The sequence below is a fragment of the Podarcis melisellensis genome (assembly GCF_964234715.1).
Source record: "Podarcis melisellensis genome assembly, chromosome: 1".
NCBI classification, from domain to species: domain Eukaryota; kingdom Metazoa; phylum Chordata; class Lepidosauria; order Squamata; family Lacertidae; genus Podarcis; species Podarcis melisellensis.
In genome coordinates, this window is record NC_138528.1 from 17,010,942 (window position 1) to 17,031,213 (window position 20,272).

Consider the following 20,272-nt stretch of genomic DNA (forward strand, 5'->3'; position numbering starts at 1 on the left):
ACAGCTTGGCCTTTATACCAGTATCTATAAAAAGCAGGCCTTCTGGGGCGGAATCTGTGTTGTGGGATTCTCTATATAAGCTGTTTCAGGAAGCCTTTCAAATTGTGGGCTAAGGTGACTGATGTATTAATCAATTAATTAAAGTGTTTTAATACTGCCTTTAATAGAAAATTCCAAGGTGGATCACAATTTTTTTAAAAAAAAACCATTAAATACATTATTAATTTGTTCTATGCCGCCATTTTATGATTATTATTATTTTGCTAATATTAGCCATGAAATTTATTTAATTGGGGTTTTGATCTGTTTTACACATGGGAGTTTTAGTTCATATTTTGTGTTAAGGATCCTGTCAGGGCGATTAGGCAGAATATAAATTTATACGTTTGGTGACAATAACATGGTATATGGAACAAGATGGAATATTTTTCCCTAAAGCCTTAAACAAATTTCTCTTTCTGTACACTGACACTGTGACACAGTACACGATTCACATGCTTTTCAAATGTATTCTTAAACACAATGCATGAGATGCATCGTGGCACCACACGAAAATTAAGCGAGCTGACCGAAAAGGTCAACTCACGGCACCTTTGCCATATTAAAAACTGCTCCTGTAAATTGGCAAATTAAGGGAACCACAGGTCACTTGAGCTGGCCCAAAGTGGGCTTCAATTTTTCTATTCAAGAAAGAGAAGATTTAAAAATGAATCCATCATTAAGCTATGCACCTTTTAATCTCCAGTGATTAAATAAGATGACAGAAAAGCATAAAATATAAGACTGTGATATTTAGGGATTGTCAAACACTTTTTTATACAGTATTCCGTGCCCCCCTTTTTTTGTTCAAACAGCTGAACAAAGAATGCCAAACCTGGTGAGTAACGCATTGTGGAGAGCTGTTCATTTCCGTCTGTATGTACGGTGACCAAATCTTTTGTTTCGGTGTCAAACACAAACCACCTGTTGAAAACAGTGGAAGGAAAAGTCAACAAGCCGTATAAGATAGAACTGGCGAGGGGGTGAAGTGGGGCAGTCAGGGATCCCAGTACAAAGAAACATAGCAACAACCCTGCTGGATAAGACAAAGGGTCCATCTCTGATTCTGATCTAATTATCTAATTCACAATTTCCAATGAACGAGAGGCATTTAAGCATGTTCAGCTGAACAGCAGAAGCCCCTTTCAGTACTTTCCCCTCAATGCGGGCGGGTGTGGAGGACTCCCTGGTCCTGAATGGGATAACTGTGCCCCTGAAGGACCAGGTGCGCAGCCTGGGAGTCATTTTGGACTCACAGCTGTCCATGGAGGCACAGGTCAATTCTGTGTCCAGGGCAGCTGTTTACTAGCTCCATCTGGTACGTAGGCTGAGACCCTATCTGCCTGCAGACTGCCTCACCAGAGTGGTGCATGCTCTGGTTATCTCTCACTTGGACTACTGCAATGCTCTCTACGTAGGGCTACCTTTGAAGGTGACCCAGAAACTACAACTAATCCAGAATGCAGCAGCTAGACTGGTGACTGGGAGCGGCTGCCGAGACCATATAACACCGGTCTTGAAAGACCTACATTGGCTCCCGTACATTTCTGAGCACAATTCAAAGTGTTGGTGCTGACCTTTAAAGTCCTAAATGGCCTCGGTCCAGTATATCTGAAGGAGCGTCTCCACACTCATCATTCTACCCGGACACTGAGGTCCAGAGCCAAGGGCCTTCTGGTGGTTTTCTCACTGCGAAAAGCCAAGTTACAGGGAACCAGGCAGAAGGCCTTCTTGGTAGTGGCACCTGCCCTGTGGAACGCCCTCCCACCAGATGTCAGAGAACAACAATTACCAAACTTTTAGAAGACATCTGAAGGCAGCCCTGTTTAGCGAAGCTTTTAATGTTTGATGTATTACTGTAGTTTAATATTTGGTTGGAAGCCACCCAGAGTGGCTGGGGAAGCCAACCAGATGGGCAGGGTATAAATAATAAATATATTATTATTATTATTATTATTATTATTATTATTATTATTATTATTATTATTATTATGCAGGAAGGCTAGAGTGGGCAGAGATAGGGATGATGGGATAAGCAAGCACCATACCTGTCCTGAATCCATTGTGGATACATTTTACTGAACGAACTCAAGTTCCAAGTATTATGAGAAGCGAGAAAAACTTGTCTTTCTGCAAACCATGTGCATCTTTTATAAACCTTGATTATGCCACCCCTTAGCCCACTGCCCCCACCAAACCATTCTCCATTTCCGAACAGTAGCTTTGTGTGGGGACCAGAAACTGAACAATGAAAGGCGAGAAGGCTTTGTTTGTGACACATATTAAGCAGAAGATAAATGAGAAGTGTTTTCATCATTATAGCATCAAAATATATTAACAAATGTTACTAAACCGTAGCTCATTACTGCTTTGAGACAGTCAGGATTAACAACATCTGACACATGGGGAATATTTTGCTGGTGTGGAATATTTGCCTTTTACAAATGCAAACCACTTTGCACCTTGTACTAAGACCCTATGGGGTGGAAAAGTCTCCAGGGCTTCATATAATGAACGTATGTCAATTTCCAAATGCAGTATTAGGGAAGCTTGGCATTTTTAGCCTTACTTGCTAAAAACATGTAGCATAAGCATGCTATACTAGATTACTTTCCAAAGCATTGCAAACGTCTTATGCAAAGTACCCTCTTCAAATTATGGTAATTTGTATGGGAAATTTTCCCAGAAAACCCACATCACTGGTTTTATGTGGTCCTTTGGCAAGAAAGACGCCAGGGAGACGGGGCAGACAGGAAGTGGATTTTGACGATGGGAACTCAGTTTCTGAGTCATTCTGCTCCATCCTTTGCATATTTCACTAGGAAATAAAACACTTCAAGTAGTGGATGGACATTAGGAAGAGGAGAACTTTTTGGATGAAAAATTATGAAGGCTGTCCCCATGAGGGCATTGGCGTGCAGTCAGTGGACTAGGGGGACTAAGCTAGTCCCCTAAATGTTCCCAGTAAATTTGAGTATTAAAATATTAAAGCCTCCTTCCCAAAGCCCAGGAAGATTTTGCCTGGTTCAGCAAGTGAGGTGTGGTGTTCACACGTGCACATTGTCCTATCTGGCTTGCAAACTGGCGCATCTGGCTCTCACTGTTCCCCTTTGAAAAGTTTCACTGCACGCCTGCATGAGGGGGTTATATGAATACGTATCCAGGGTTTACGAATGCCCATCACCCCCAAAGCAAGTGCCCCTGCTCTTCTTATTCTTACCTTCCAGTTAGGGTTCCTACTGCAACCACGGACCCTGAAGGATGGAAACCAGAAGACTGTGCTGGATCCTACGAAGTTTCAAAGAAATTGCATATTTACAGCAACAGTTATAGCAATCTGTAACAATAATGCATATTGGAATGGTTAAGTTTCAAAGAGCTCACTGTACTAGGCACTTCACCTGTGAGTCTGCGAGTCCTCTTTGAAAGGAGTGGGGCTTATGCAACAGCAGGCATGGTCTGTACCCTTGCTATATGCAGAAGCTGAGACTCAGTGTTACCAAGTAAAATGCCAAAGGCTGTTTTGCCTCTGGGATGGGGAATCTGAACAAAAACCTAACCTATTTTTTAAAACCGAAATATGATGGTGTAAAGAAATATTATTATTGTACAATGTAGATGTTTAATACACACTCAGAAATGAATTATGTAATATATTTTAGATATATAAAGAAATACACAGATGTGGCATCCATGGTGGCCACATATATATATATATATATATTTGCTTTCGTAGATTTTCACGGGTACAGGAATGCAGGTTTTGGTGTCCTCGGGTGTCTTCCCGTGTAAAAGTTGGGGTGTCTAGGCGACGTTTCGACGAGGTCTCACTCGTCATCTTCAGGCTGGTGCTTTCGGCTTCTTGTTACTGGAACTAGTAACAAGAAGCCGAAAGCACCAGCCTGAAGATGACGAGTGAGACCTCGTCGAAACGTCGCCTAGACACCCCAACTTTTACACGGGAAGACACCCAAGGACACCAAAACCTGCATATATATATATATATATATACATATATATATATATATATAAGCAGCTGGAAGAGGAGACCTGTGCAGAGGCCAGAGAAAGAACTGAGAGTGGAGGAGAGTCCAATTTGGGAGCCCCTGGTAAATTCACAAAATTTCCAACCTGCTGTAGCCTGAAACTGGGTGTGTGCAATGCAGCTGGTGGGACACAGCTGTGGGCAGCCTGAGGGTGAGAGCCAGGAGACTGAGAGATGTTGAGTGGGGAAGTGTGTCAGAAGAAGGAATTTAGCCGTATTTATTCATTACCAACTTGCATTTTTGTACTATTTTGCTGTTGCTGTTTTAGTTTTCTGTACACCACTCAGAGATATTTTTAGATATTAAGTGCTACAGAAATTGCCCAAATGAATAAAAACACATAAATAAATAAATAAATAAATAAATATGAATAATAATGATGATTATGTCTTCTAAAAGTTGTGTAATTCTTTATCTCCTTGATATCTGAAGGAAGGGCGTTCCACAGGGAGGGCGCCACTACCGAGAAGGCTCTCTGCCTGTGTATATGAAATATACACAATATGTAATACATTGGGATGAAAAGCCCTTGGCTAATAGTTGGATGGCTTTAGTTTGTTTTAAATCGCACTGTTTCGTTGTTGTAACCTGCCCTGGGTGAAGGTTATGGAGAAGGGCAGGCAGGAGATCTAATTGTTAGCAATAACAACAAAGTGTAGTGTATTTTAATTGATTTCATTGCTTTGCTTTTGTTAATTTGCTTAAGAGACTTTTGCATAAAAGCGAACAGAATATTATGGTCATTATTGGTGATAGTAATAGCAATAGTAGTAGAACTGTTTTCAAAAATGAGAAAATCTTTCAGGAAATCTGCCATTTAAGAAAAGAAACGCTTCCTTCTTTTAAAAAGTGACTGACTTGGGAAGCAGACTGCAGAGAATCCTTGCTATGTCCATAGCTCTGCCCCCCAACACTTTGAGGGTTGAGAGCTTTTATTCTGTTATATTGTTGTTCCATCAGTGTACTGACAGTGTTTATGTGCTGGGTTATCTCCAAAACACGCCCACTTAATATTTACAGTATATATGATCAGCAGATGCACAGGAACCCCAAGGTTTACAGAAGTGCAAAATATGTTCAGGAGGAAAACAAACAAACTTCAGGAGCATCCCCCACCCTCAAAACAGCCCAGTGAGGAATGAGCTTGTTCAGTGAGCATGAGATACAATACCATACCTAACGACCACCATTATTTCACAACAGAAATATTATTCCCACCTTTGTCCCAATGCAACACAGATCAGTTTTGGAACAGACATATTTATTATCATCCAGGCACCAAACCATAATTGACCAGATAATTTCTCATCTGCAAAAGCAGTTGATTCCTCATAGACTATGGAAGGTCACCCTCACCAGCATAAACTGAGATTTGCCAAACTGAAATTTACCATTAGCGGCCTGAAATGTAACTTCAGAAACGACCAAGGCTCAGCAGGTATATCCAGCTTGGCGGAATGCCTGTACAGTGCTGCACTGGATGGGATTTCAAATGTTAAGAGTCTCTCAAGTTGAAGCATACCATTCTTGAAATAAAAACTCATCCGTGTCATCAGACTCACTGCCAGTAACGTGATATTTGCTTGAACTGCGTTTGGCTATTGCTCCAAGCGGTCAAGTAGACTACGCAAGGAGACAGGGGCAGAAGCCATTATTGCTGGGGGAAACAAATGAGCCACCTCGTTCCAGTCTTTCTGACACCGAGCGACATCGCTGAGGGGGCAGCTCAGCTACGGATGCCCTTTGCTAAGCCAACTGTGAGAAGGTGCAGTAGAGGCTTGTGATAGAAAATTATCAGCAAGCTACTATTCTCTGGATTCTTTGGGGGAAGTCAGGACTATTAACTTGGTATAAAACCAATATAATTCTGCATTCTGAAGAATACGTTCAAAAAGCAAGATGTAAGTTCTTAAATGGGAACTGACAAGCCTAAGCAATACCACAACATTAATTCCATTTCCACTTAATATCAGAGTACCTTTTCTACAAGTTTAGATCAGAGTCTTATTTAGTTTTTGTCAATCAGTAGGGACGCGGGTGGTGCTGTGGGTTAAACCACAGAGCCTAGGACTTGCCAATCAGAAGGTTGCGGTTCGAATCCCTGTGACAGGGTGAGCTCCCGCTGCTCGGCCCCTGCTCCTGCCAACCTAGCAGTTCGAAAGCACGTCAAAGTGCAAGTAGATAAATAGGTACCGCTCCAGCAGGAAGGTAAACTGCATTTCTGTGCACTGCTCTGGTTCACCAGAAGTGGCTTAGTCATGCTGGCAACATGACCCGGAAGCTGTACGCCGGCTCCCTTGGCCAATAAAGTGAGATGAGTGCCACGACCCCAGAGTCGGTCACAACTGGACCTAATGGTCAGGGGTCCCTTTACCTTTACTCATTCAAGGACCAGTAAAAATCCCCATTTGTAGGTTTTGTAGGCAAAACTGTATCCTTGCCATGCTAAGACACTGTTAATGGTTTGTTTCTCCCCCAAGCTCTGACTTCCTGTTACATCCAAGCTAAAGCATCCACGATTCCTGCTTCAGAGGTTAAACTAAACCAGGAATTGCGACGTTGCTCTCCAGTACTAGCAAAATAGAAGAAGTGAAGGGGGCGTGCACGATCAGCTTGTGCACACTAAACCGTTAACGACAGTTTACCTTGATGTCTGAACACTGCCACTGTGGTTGGTAAAGGTGGTGGGGTTATGAAAAAAGGATATCATACCTCTATAATTTTGTTCCAGATCGGACGGTGACTGATGGCATCCCAGAGTGTAATGTGTTTGTCTTGCCCACAAGTGAAGAACTGAGGTTTGGAAGGATGGGCTGTTAGTCCCCAAAGCTCATCAGTATGACCCTTAATAAATACAGCAATGTTTCATCAGAACATGAACAACAGAACACTGTGAGTTTCTCTAATATTTTATTGGTAATAATGGGGGCGGGGACATATAGAATCCTTCTCCCTCTTCCTTCAAATCCCACTTCTGGATCCTCTTTTTCATTAATAGCTTAGCTTAACTCTTTTATTTTCACCTGCAACTGAAATGAAACCTATGTGGATGTAACTTCGCTTACTGATATTTGCCCCATTGCCCTTCTCCTCTCCCCTTTCCTTCTCTACTACCCAAACTGAGTTCGTAAGCTTTGAGGGACAGCGTCCTGTCCACCTCCCCTTTCGTACGTCATGTGACAGCAGCAATTACGCATTCAGCAAGCTCTCAGCTCCTTCAGAGTAGAGATCAAGGAACCTCTTATAATTCAGATTTTTAAAAAATGAACGCTATGATTTTGTCTTTTAAAAACTTTGGTCTTAAGAAGGAATGGGCTCAAAAAAGTACTTACCTGGGTAATGGGAGAAAAGTCTCCTGAGAGGGAACCTTGTAGAACAAAATTTCGAGTGGTGCCGATTAACACAACATCACCTTTCCCTTCTGCTATTGTTCTTATTGGCCCAAATTGCTCTGGAATCTATTTTCAAAATTCAAAAGAATATTGGTTAATCAAGCTGGCATGTAGTTTCCCCCCTCAAGTGTACACTTTCTACAGTTCTTTCCTCGGAAAGTGGTGGACTCTCGTTGGAGGTCTTTAAGCAGAGGTTGGAAGGACATCTGCCATGGATACATTAGCTGAGATTCCTGCATCACAAGGGATAACCCTCGGGGTACCTTCCAGTTCTACAATTCTACAAAAGATATCTATTGTTTTCTTCGCATGATTTGTTGTTGTGTAAGGGCCATTTCCCTCCTCCAATGAGACAATTAAGGAAAGCGTCTTTTGCCAGTGTTGCAAAAAAGTAGTGGTTTTCATTTTTATTCAGTAATCCATCTGAACACTTCAGTCGCACAGCAGTGGGCTTGCCATCACTTCCTCTCCTTGTTCCCCTTCACAGAATCATAGAGTTGGAAGGGACCATGAGGGTCATCTAGTCCAACCCCCTGCAAGGCTTGATTCTTTTGCCTAACACGGAGCTTGAGCTTATGACCCTGAGATTAAGAGTCTCATGCTCTACCTACTGAGCTGCCCACCCAGCTGCCCAGGCGAATATTCTGCTTTGCTGCTTTGCTGTCATTATTTTACACCTTGTTCTCTGTTGCGAGACCCATGGTTGAAACAATACAGACTGGCTAAAGCTGCATACACATTATGAGCTTGAAACACGACAGGCTGCCCCTTTTCTCAATTTGGATCGAAGCTGGTTTGAGGTTGGGGAAACCACAGCATTCTGTAAGAAACAACAGGACAGGCATGGGTGGTGGCGGAAGTTGCGTGTACACTGCTTCCCCTAACCAGTGTTTGGAGCACGCTGGATGCAATCAGGGAATGGCTGTAGCTCCACGGTAGAGCATCAGCATAGCATACAGGAGGTCCTAGGGTTCAATCCCCCGAATCTCCAGACAGGCTGGAACCCTACAGATCTGCTGCCGGTAAGTGTTGACAATGAACCAGATGGACCAATAGTATGATACATGTTCCTATGAATCTTTGATGTAAATGGTGAGTGTACACAGCCTAGCTTGTATTAAGATAAGCCAGAAAATAGGGTAGACAGAAGGTTGTGGAGTCGAGACACTTGAAGAGCTGCAAAGGAGAGAAAAGGGGCTTAAATGCGATAAGAGAGCTGGAATACTAAAAAGAAAGCACAGACGGGCACTATGGAAGAAAGAAACCAAGAAGGGTGCAAACTGATAAATATCGGCTGATTTAAGGGAACAGTCCAGAATAGGCAAGGTTGGGTGAGCTTTTTCCTGTACCTGGTTTTTCAATTTGCTCTTATGAGTAACTTAAAACCATTTGCTCAAAACCTGCTTAATTTCTTATTCTACGAAACTATTCAGTAAAAGCGTAATTGGGTATTTTTTGGGGGGGTAGTTTGGGGCTCTATTATTCTTTCTACTCAAATACCATACCACTCTACCAAGTATTGGAAGTATGTGAGACCAGTTACAGTCCAGGGCTGTTTAGTGAAGGCAGGCAGAGAAAAATAAAGGTATCAACTTGGTGAGGTTAACAAGAAGGAGAGGTTGCATTGAAGGGTTTTCTTGTTTCCTTTCCCTCTCATGATTCAAGCAATGTAATGTATTGCAAAGTAGAGAACTATGCTGGGCAAATGTCTGGGATCTGTATCTATGTATTCAAAATCTATGCATTGTATGACCCTTCTGATATTCATATTCTTAGTCTGAGGACATAGGCATTAGCCATGAGAAACAGGGATGTCTTTTAAAAGTGGACAGGGTGGGGAAAAGCTTTTTCAGGATTCGAGCTGCAAAACAATTCTCTTCTCAAACAGGAAATGCCAAGATGTCGCTTTTGAAGGATTGATGACATCACCTCTGTTTTGTGAAGTTTTTGGTAATTCCCATTCCAAGATATTAGCTTTCTGTCTTTTCCACCTCCAGACACAAGCGTTCCGTCTCGCAACATACAAAGTGCAAAAATGCCACCTTCGTGGGCTCCTTGAACTGCAGAGCTTATTCTGTTGGTACCTAGATATGGGAAGAAAACAAATTATTAACCAAGCAGTATATCTTATTTGGTGATTCAGTTATTTATTTATTATGGCAAGACTGTTTTGTCACATATGAAACTCCCTCCCTACTGAAGTTCATCTGGTCTCACCCTGTAGTTTAAGGCAGATGCTTAAGACACACCTTTTTCAGAGGGTGTCTGGAGGAGGAAAGACCTGATTAGATAATTGGATTAGCTGCTATTTAAAGTTGCTATGCTATGCATTTTAAGAACTGCAATGTTTTATATCCTTTATGTATTTTAATACAGATTTTCTTATTTGGTTGTAAACCAACCTGGGGGCTTGTGCAAACGGCCGTATATAAACGTATGTAAATAAGTAATATTGTGGACACTGAAAGATACTTTTCGTCTAAACCAACAGGTTTAAGTTGGCCAGTAGATCTTTGTGGCTGCAGTGAGTCTTGGAGCTTATTTCTTAAATGTAGCCACAGAACTTAATCAGCTGTTTAATTTGTTAAACCATGTTTGTAGTAAAGATTGAAACATGCAAGGTGTCTGCTATCAATCTAGGACCATGTCAAATGTTTTGCAGGTGATTATTTTCTGCTTCCGGGGGACTGAAATGCTCCTTGAACATCTTGGTTTTTTCATGCCTACCCCCTCTTGGCAGGTATTTTAACGCCATTTTTGCCAATCACCATCAAAAGGCTGGCAACATAATCCCAGCTAATCAGGAATCCTATAGCCAGCATGATGTAATTATTAGGCCACGTAGCCAGAACCACTTCGCAAGATGGCTTCCGAGTCAGGGCAATGCTTCCTCCCCTCCCTCAGAAAGGGAAACATTTTTCGCTCCACTCAAACCTTCCTTTACTAAGAGGTAGCATACTTTTTGCTCACAGAATATACCCCTCCCCCAATTGATTCTGAATAAATTCTATTTCATTTTATTTCCAGGGAAAATTAAATAAGCACTTGCATAAATCCAGAAGAAATAACTTAAATCTCTGTCATACGTAGTCATTTACTGTTTTATAAGCTTACTCTTCTTACCTTTCCCCCATACTAAGATATTTCCGCTTGAGTCGCCAGTAATCGTATCACCGTTTTCAGAAAACGTCACACACAAAACAAATTTTGGCTTTTCTTGTTTCTGTATGGTAAGAGATTTGGTATATTTATAATAATCACAGGGGAATAACATATTTATGATATATTTTTATTTATTCAATTTAGATAATTTCAAAACCGGATGCTTACCACAAGATAAAAATCAAGAGAAATGAGTAACACTCAAGAGATTGCAAGTTTTACAGATTTCATCAACATATGTTTACAAATTCTTGAAGTATATTAAATAGAATACATTGCACATATGCCTTATCCATGCCATAATACACCTGTTCAATAATGGATTCAAAGCTATATTCCTTTCTGAAGAAATCCCTTTAAATCAAAACTGCATTTAGAATACCTGGTTGTGGAATGTAAGGTTTTGTTGTAGTGACATTCCAGATTGTGACCTTAGAAATATGGGGGGAAAGAAATCACATTCCACATGCTTGGCCTGGACTCAACAGTCATGCAAATGACCAGTGGATCTTCAGCACTTCCCTTTGAACGCTTTTAAAAATCATGTGGCTTTTGAACTCTCAGTTTGACAAATACCATATTTTTCCATGTGTAAGACTAGGTTTCCCCCCTAAAAAATAATGTCAAAAATTAGGGGGCGTCTTATACATGGATACATCTCTCCCCATTTTCTTAAATCTGAGTCCCCCAAAATACAGATGGAAAAATACAGTAGTTTGCAATACAGCAATGGTAGCAGTCTGCAGCTGTTTGAGAAACACAAGCCACAAAGTATCACTGGACCTGTGAAACTGGCTCTATGGAGATCTTGGGTATATATTGGGTTGTGCACCATAAAGATAACATCACAGCCAATATTCTAAGATGCTGGAAAGATATACAAGTTTTGACTAGAAGAAGGAAGAGCAAATGTGATGAATCAGAGTCATATTTGCAATAGTAGGTAACATGATGCTTTTACCGAAGAACGGAGAGCAACAACTCATGTTTGAGTCTCCAGCTGTTTTTGGACTACAACTCCCATCATCCTGAGCTAGCAGGACCAGTGGTCAGGGATGATGGGAACTGTAGTCCAAAAACAGCTGGAGACCCAAGTTTGGGAAACCCTGGTCTACACCCTGTTGGATGAATCCTGCCATGGGCAGCTTCTCCTTCAGCACTGTGACCTGGTGACACTAGGAGGACAACAAGACCAGAGATACAACACTGGGAGAAAGATGGGTGAAGTTCATACATTGATTTGAACCAGCCAGCCCATTCTTTGGCTATAGGCTTCTTCTATGTAACTTCCGTATGTAACCCCCATGAACATAAGCACTTCTTACCTCAAATAAGCCTTGCTTTTTAATGAGAGAACTGCCTTCAAGCGTCCAAAAATAAAGATGCGATTTCCCACAAGTAACTATTATATTAGTGTCTGTAGGGTGAAAATCAGCGGCAAATACGGCTTCGTTAGAGCACTAGAAGGAGGGAAAAATTATTTCAACATTTGCAAAAAAAACCAGACATGTCAAAATGCCCACAGACAACATTAAGAGCATCAATAGTCAGTTCATATGCTGCAGAGGGATGTTAAGTGCCTTGCAATACATTAATCTGTATAGATATAGGCCAAATAAGAACATAAGGGGAGGCTGCTGGACCACACTGGAGGCTAGCGGCAATGCTTACAAGATGTTACACTGAATATGGCACCAATGGGGTAGGAGCGAGGGAACAAACCTGGTGGGTCTCAAGTAGCATAAAAGCAATCTCACTGCAAAATACCTTGACATCTGCTAGCTTTTCTTCTCTCTGCCAGTCCCACACTGAAAGCACGTGGTCGTTGGAGTCATCCACTGAACAAAGGTTACTCCCTCCATTCTGAAATAGAACATGAAATATCTCACTGGAGGAATGCACCAAAAAGCGATTTAATATCATCACAGATTCTAATTGGAAAGGCAGTTCTCTACGAGCCAGTCCTTATGAAACCAAAACAGCATCATCTACACAGAAGATGTGTTATTGGCAGGTTTGAGGAAAATATACAAAAAATTGTTTAGCAAAAATACAACAACAACAACAACAACAAATTTATAACCAACCCATCGGACTGGGTTGCCCCAGCTACTCTGGGTGGCTTCCAACATAAAAACACAACAAAACATCAAGCATTAAAAACTTATTAATACAGGGCTGCCTTCAGATGTCTTCAGAAAGTCATGCAGTTGGTTATCTCTTTGACATCTGATGGGAGGGTATCACAAGAAGGCCCTCTGCTGTTTTATTACAACTAATTTGGCCCTAAACTTTAAGGGGAGGAATGAGCAGACGTCTTGGTCACAAATTCAGACAGACAGATCTGCAGCAAACAAATCAAAATTCCACTTGTAGAAGAAGTAAAAATGTTTGGGAATTCCTTTTTTGTTTGTTTGTTTGAACCCTTCTTGCCTACGAAAAAGATTTCACTGAAGCAAAACTATCTCAGCAAAACTAGAATCCAGTAAAATAATATTTGGTGCATTCCACTGGGGACAACCAAACACAGAAGTGAATAGCATTTGCTTACAGAGGAAGCTGTCCCATTGAGTTTTGACAACAGATTTTAGAACTGTAAATACGGCAAAAAGCGCATCAACAGTACATAAAGAGATATCACTTACCGATTTGGAAAATGCAATGCAAGTGACAGCCCGGTCAAAGAAACCCATCCCAATGACATGCAGCGTGTTCAGAGTAACCGAGTCCCAAATGCGGACGTGGGGCAGGAGTTGCTGCAGAAATGGAACAAACAATAAGCAACAGCTGCAGTTAGATTTGGGGGTGGGGTGGGGCAGGAATCTGAATACAGTGGTACCTCGGGTTACATACGCTTCAGGTTACATACGCTTCAGGTTACAGACTCCGCTAACCCAGAAATAGTACCTCAGGTTAAGAACTTTGCTTCGGGATGAGAACAGAAATCGTGCTCTGGCAGCATGGAGGCAGCAGGAGGCCCCATTAGCTAAAGTGGTGCTTCAGGTTAAGAACAGTTTCAGGTTAAGTACAGACCTCCGGAACGAATTAAGTACTTAACCTGAGGTACCACTGTATAATCAGAGTATGTGAAAATACCTGCAAATGCATCTTAGCCATATTTAACATCTTCCGTTCATGGAAACACATACATACAGGAGAAAAGGTCCAATTCTCTTTCAACCCCTGCCTCTCATCTGCAATATAGGGGTAATAGTGGTCTAACGTATAGTGTAGTTGTCGGGGTTACTGAGACACTGATATGCAGATGGGCATTTTACTCTATTTCTAGTCCATGTCACTTTTGCAAGTGTTAAGTTCCTTCCATTCTGTTTCTACTCCTTTCTAATTTTCTCTTAAAATATGTAATTTTCGAATGTGTTTTGATAATTTTTTAGCCAAGAACTGTGTCACAGCATACAGAGAGGTACAAAACCCAATAGAAAACTGTGGTTCAACCTGCACACTAGTCTAGAAAATGTGGATTAGGTCAGGTCATACTGGGAAAAATCTGGAAAGATCAATTCCCTATGTACACGTGAAGCATTTTTGAGATCCCATCCTGGAATTATTGGGGGCAAGGGGCATGCTTGCTGTTCCCGAAAGTGAGGAGTATGATTCAACTACAAAACCATACAAAACTTCCAAAATGGTCCAATACATTACAAAAAGATTTAACCTTCTGACAGCTTCACTCTGCCCTCTAAAAGTCAGATGAAACAGACAGGTCTTATAACGCTTCCAATTTATAACTAATGCACAGCCTATCCAACTTGTATTTGGTGCTCCCTTCAATGACAGCTAATGGAGTTTGACAGGATTATATAACGTCTGCAATGCAGAGTTAGAACGCTAGAGAGCAATCTTTGCAAATCTTTAAAATAGCAAAAGCCATGGCCAACTGACAGACAGTATTTGCCTATTGATGATTGCAGTCCCAAGTTGCAGTGAGGCAGTTCTGTCTATAAGCAAGAAAATCTATTCACACAAAGCCTGAATAAATACTAAAAGGATTATCCAGAATTGTTCTTGGTCTTTTTATCAATAAAGATCTCTGCAGGGAGAATCCTTTGGAAGATTTAAAGAAATCACTTTATACTTGAGGTTTAACACGTTGAAATAAACAAGAAAATAAGAATTGCATTTCCATTATCTGCAGTCTTTAATGAGCAATAAAAAAAGAAAGAGCTGCAACCAGTGAACCTTACTAGATCAAATATTTAATAGTAATAATAAATATTCTTATTAAAAATTAAATATTCTTATTAAAAATATTCTTATTAAAAAAGGTCGATAGTCTTTCATACAGATCCTTTCCCACTTTCCATTACAACTACGGTAACTGTAATATTTGCTTTAGTGTTTTTAGCAAGGGCATAAGAAGAGCCCTGCTAGATTAGAACAAAGGCATATCTAGTGCAACATTCTGTTTCCTACTGTGGCCAACCAGATGCCTATGGGGAAATGACAGGCAGCAAGATTCTCTCTGGGTGCTGCACCCACAGTGACTGGCATTCAGGGGCTATGCTGCCTCAGATCCTGGAGTTGGATACAACCATCATAACTAGAAAGCTAATGGAAAAGGAGATTCTATATTTTAGTACCATCAAATTGTGACATTTATGCCTGACAGTTATAAGTACAGTGGTACCTTGGGTTACATACACTTCAGGTTACAGACGCCGCTAACCCAGAAATATTACCTCGGGTTGAGAACTTTGCTTCAGGATGAGAACAGAAATCGTGCTCTGGCGGCAGGAGGCCCCATTAGCGAAAGTGGTGCTTCAGGTTAAGAACAGTTTCAGGTTAAGAACGGACCTCTGGAACGAATTAAGTACAGTGGTGCCTCGCAAGACGAAAAGAATCCGTTCCGCGATTCTCTTCGTCTAGCAGTTTTTTCGTCTTGCGAAGCAAGCCCATTGACAGCTTAGCAGATTAGCGCTACAGCGGTCTAGCGGCTTCTAGCGGTCAGCTGTTAAGCAGCTTATCAGCGGATCAGCTGTTAAGCGGCTTAGCGGCTTAGGAAAAGGGCAAAAAAAGCAAAAAAAACCCCGCGGGGACTCGCAATATTTTTTCGTCTTGCGAAGCAACCCCATAGGGAAATTTGTTTTGCGAAGCGCCTCCAAAACGGAAAACCCTTTCGTCTAGCGGGTTTTCCGTCTTGCGAGGCGTTCGTCTTGCGGGGCACCACTGTACTTAACCCGAGGTACCACTGTACCCGGGTTCTGCTTGCAAGTTTCCCACAGCCTTGCAAGCTTCCCACTACACAGACAGGAAGTTGGATTGCTAGAAAGGCCTTGTATTCTTATTACATTTCCTCTATCAAGCTCATGCTTTTCTCCAAAGCGTTCAGCTTTTTTATGTCATTCATTCTGCCCTTACATTTTATGATCTTGAAGTAGTTCCTGGTGCCTTATTTGCAGTTTCTAGTTTCCTATTTGTTTCGAAAGTGCAGAGGCAGCCTGAATAAATAACCACCCTTCATCAGAAGAGTGTTTGTACTAAAGTGAAAGAACAATTTGTACAACACAGGTGCAATATTTTTTAAAATGCAACAGAATGAATGAATGAATAGCATAAAATTGAGGAACCAAAGCAGTTCTCGTAAATATTATTATCTGAAATGCTGGGACAAATGAGAAAGTTTTAACAGAGCGCTAAAGAAAAAAATGCAAAGTGTGTTTCCTTAAGGAGGGGATTCAAACTGAGACAACACTTCAAAATAAGACCAGGTCACTACCGTGAATCATTTACCAAGAGAACTGGTATACATTGCCCAACAAAGTGAAACAGCACCACATCTGACTCAAGGCTTCATTTTGACGCATCGTGCTCTCGAGTGGCAAGTTCTCAGGAATGATATTGATTGACACCAGAAACTGCTATATGCAACAGGAATTGGGTTTTGGAAACAAAATAAACATTCAGCTGCCCCAGATTTACATACATGCATCCAGCAGACCGTGTTGTATGAAGAACCCAAATCAAAACTTCACAATCAATGCATACATACTCAAGCACGAAGCACCCAAGAATGACTTTAGGCTGGAAAGGAAACTGAACTAGGAACCAAACTCATCCTCATTTATATATCCCTACTAACATCATTCCTTCTATCATTTCCACTACATTGGAGCTCTAGTTCCTTTCAACATATAATCCTGGAGGTTTACTTTTAACACACCTGCTCCTTATTAGTATTAATATATTAGCACATTAGTACGTTAGTATAAAAACAACAGATTTCTAACAAGCATAATTCTGAACATGATCAATAGGCCGACTTACTTTCCCATCCTTAGATGTTCCTGCAACCTGACCAGTTGCTATGGTGATCCTGTCAGGATGGACAGCTAGGCTGAAGGAGGGAGGGAAAAAACCTTTGTCAAATCTCATATTACAAACACTGTTCACAATGCAAGCTAAAAGAATTCTGCACACCCTGGACTGGATGGTTTCCCAAACATTTATTGCAATGCATACGGAAACATTCTCATTTCAGCCCTTGCCATGTCTAATGTGTGAAGACAAGTATCGCAAGACACTGAAGGGTGCAAACAATTACAGTATTTTGCACGTGCTTTTCATCAACTATTTAAATTTGATAATTTAATTCCCATGACAAATGCTCAAAGTTGCACTGTCCCCAACCTGCAATCTCTTGCAATAACCAAATCAATATTAACACTAAATGCACGACCTATTGAGGACTAGATTTATGCCTGCATCAGTGCTCTTTGTTCCATTTCTTGTAATCATGCAAAGCTGGTGATGAGAACTGATGTGGGGTATTATTTACTATGGGTCGCTTTCAACTCCCTTTTGAAATTATTGACCTAAGTGAGTTGTGGCCATTAATTTGAATGGGTCTAGTTCTGAGTAAAAGTTAGTTGTTTTTATATCTGTTGGAAGCTGCCCAGAGTGGCTGGGGCAATCCAATCAGATGGGTGGGGTAAAATAAATAAATAAATAAATAAATAAATAAACAAATAAACAATAACAACAACAACAACAACAACAACAATAATAATAATAATAACAATAATAATAATAATAATAATAATAATTGGCTGCAACCCTATATTGTTGTCCTGCTTTTCTGATGCCTGTCTCCCAAAGTGGCCCAAAGAAAAAGAAAGGGGAAAAGCCATGCACCAGACTTATAAACTAAAAAGATAAGGGGGGCTCCCCATGCTTCTGCAACATCTGTAACATCATCATCACCATCATTTGTATAGAAGGCAGTAGTGCAGCCTCATAGTGATCCTAGGTCTTCTTTCTCATGGAGCCAGAATGTGATTCTTTCCTGCTCTCCAGCTCCAGGGTGGTAGTAGTTACAACTGTGGGCTGTTAGCCAGGAATCTCCCATTCATTACAACATCAGTTCCATGAGTAATGGAAGAAGTATGAATGGCTTAACTTTTGCGCTCTCATTCCTACCTAGGCACTGTATTGTTGGAAAATTAAGACAAGGCAGGTGCCAGTATCACCAGCATCACCAGCTGGAGGCCCATGTGGGTACTGTGTCTGCGCCCCCCCCCCAAAATTTGGCTCTGTTGCTGTACATTATAGTCGTACCTTGGCTGTCAAACGGAATCTGTTCTGGAAGCCCGTTCGACTTCTGAAAACGTTTGACAACCAAGGCGCGGCTTCTGATTGGCTGCAGGAGCTTCCTGCACTCAACCGGAAGCCGCAGAAGCTGCGTCGGACGTTCAGCTTGCAAAGAACGTTCACAAACCAGAACACTCACTTCCAGGTTTGCGGCATTCAGAAGCCCAAACGAGTGCCAAGGCGTTCCGTTAACCAAGGTACGACTGTATTTACAAGACGTGGGCAAACTTCAGGCTACTCTGTTTTTACTGGAACACCAAAATCTACCAGCCAGAGCCAGGTGCAAAATGGTGCTTCAATGAGATGGCCATACGCTAACAATTAAGGAATATGGGACCTTTGAACAAATGCCCAGCCCAGCAATTTGTGATCCGTACCAGAACCAAGCTCTCAAGTCCTATCACAAGCAATCTAACTGGACGGGCAGGGCTTTTAAGTTGCTGCCATTATTAAGACTATTAAGGGGTTAGAAACTGTTGCAGATTTCTGCAAACCACCTAGAGATCTGCCAGTAGATCCCAATCTACTTTCTGCCCACCCCTGCTTTATGAGAAATGGGACACGCTATAGTTTCAATTCTTCCACCTTGTTTTATTGCCAAGGTATCAATGCCCTATACAGCTTACCACTTGACATCGTCATTGTGAGCGGTGTAATGCCGCTGCAGTTGCTCTTCAACATTGTACAACACAACAACAGACGCAATGAAATACACGGTTTCGCCCGTCGGAAGGAGGTACAGGTTACTACGGCAGTCCCGACCCCTGTAGCCATAGCTGACATCTTAGTTAAGATCATAATAGTTTGCAAGCGGCCATTCAAAAATTGCAAGCGCCATTTGATGTGGTAATTTGGGTCCATACTGTAAGGCTCTATGACTCTGCACTAGTTTATTTGCACCAGATGCTGAACGCAGTTCACTAACCGTTGTTCCATTTCCTGGTGAATCTGGTGGAGACAGATTTCTTTTTTGGGGAGCGATGGGCTTTCCTTTCAGATGTTCTGTGCTGTATCTCAGCAGACATGATGTACAACATCAGGTATGCTGTCTGGGAGCCCTCCCTGTTGGTTGAGGTGGGTTTGGTTTCAAGTGGTGGGAGGAGAGCTCGCCATTTGAAACAGGATTCCCCCCTCCCCCATCAAGCCTGCAGGTGGGACAACCTCCATTTCAAACAAGAGACTGGGACCTTCCCAGTGAACAGATCTCCTCACCTTTAAGCAGTTCAGACCCGGAATATCCTGCTGCTGTTCTTCATTGGGGACAACTCCACAGCCACAAAGCAAGAAGGTATAAGCCCACCCCCTCGGGAAATGCTAGCACAGTGCACCTATAGACTTATCACCCAAACCACAACACAGATGAGTATACCTCCCCTTTAGGACTTCTGCAATGTACAGTTCACCTGCCTTCCCCTGTATTCGGTCTGTTGTACAGATTTGCCTTGAAATTATTTAAATGATGCAACTGAAGGAGCCGACAACAATACAGAAGCAGTGAATCTCATTCTCCAGCCACCAGTGCCAATCATGGGCAGATCTAATCTAATCGTGGGAATTAATCTATATGTTAAATGGTACTATTTGGCACATGATGCTATTTAACATTTAAAATCATGCAGCAGCAGCATGCTTTGTCATACATGGTTTCTTGCTCATTGAAGGCCAAGATGAACTTTGGATGGATAAATTGATAGACAGACAGACAGACAGACAGAGGCCCTGTACAGTACTTCTGATTTGTCTTCAAAAGACTGGCCAACGGTGACTTGTGTGCTTAAGAAAGAATCTGAAAAATAATTCTAGGAGTAAATAACAAGAGAACCAGCATGAACTGTCTTTCTGTGTAGCATATGACCAAGCAATGACGGTATTTATACAACCTAAATGGATGTGCTCAAAATCATGATGTATTTTCTAAGAATTCTGTTCCTTAAAAACTGCAGAGACATATAAATACCCTTTGATATGCCAGTAAAAGAGAAAAGCTGTTTAAGTACATTATAATTAGTAACCATAGCGCCCTAC

The 20,272-nt window shown here is 41.5% G+C and overlaps 1 protein-coding gene across 5 annotated transcripts in view; it reads right to left on the reverse strand.

The window, feature by feature from the left end:
- EML1 (EMAP like 1) overlaps positions 1-20,272 on the reverse strand; it is a 128,797-nt gene that overhangs the window by 7,061 nt on the left and 101,464 nt on the right. For all 5 annotated transcript variants that reach the window (XM_081910324.1, XM_081910322.1, XM_081910325.1 and 2 more), the window contains 11 exons: positions 18,874-19,023; positions 16,925-16,994; positions 13,285-13,395; positions 12,407-12,502; positions 11,965-12,099; positions 10,601-10,700; positions 9,407-9,561; positions 7,418-7,543; positions 6,798-6,929; positions 3,260-3,327; positions 875-963 (listed from right to left, as the gene is read on the reverse strand). In XM_081910324.1, coding sequence (XP_081766450.1) covers positions 875-963; positions 3,260-3,327; positions 6,798-6,929; positions 7,418-7,543; positions 9,407-9,561; positions 10,601-10,700; positions 11,965-12,099; positions 12,407-12,502; positions 13,285-13,395; positions 16,925-16,994; positions 18,874-19,023 — 1,232 coding nt within the window. The remainder of the gene's footprint in view (positions 1-874; positions 964-3,259; positions 3,328-6,797; positions 6,930-7,417; positions 7,544-9,406; positions 9,562-10,600; positions 10,701-11,964; positions 12,100-12,406; positions 12,503-13,284; positions 13,396-16,924; positions 16,995-18,873; positions 19,024-20,272) is intronic.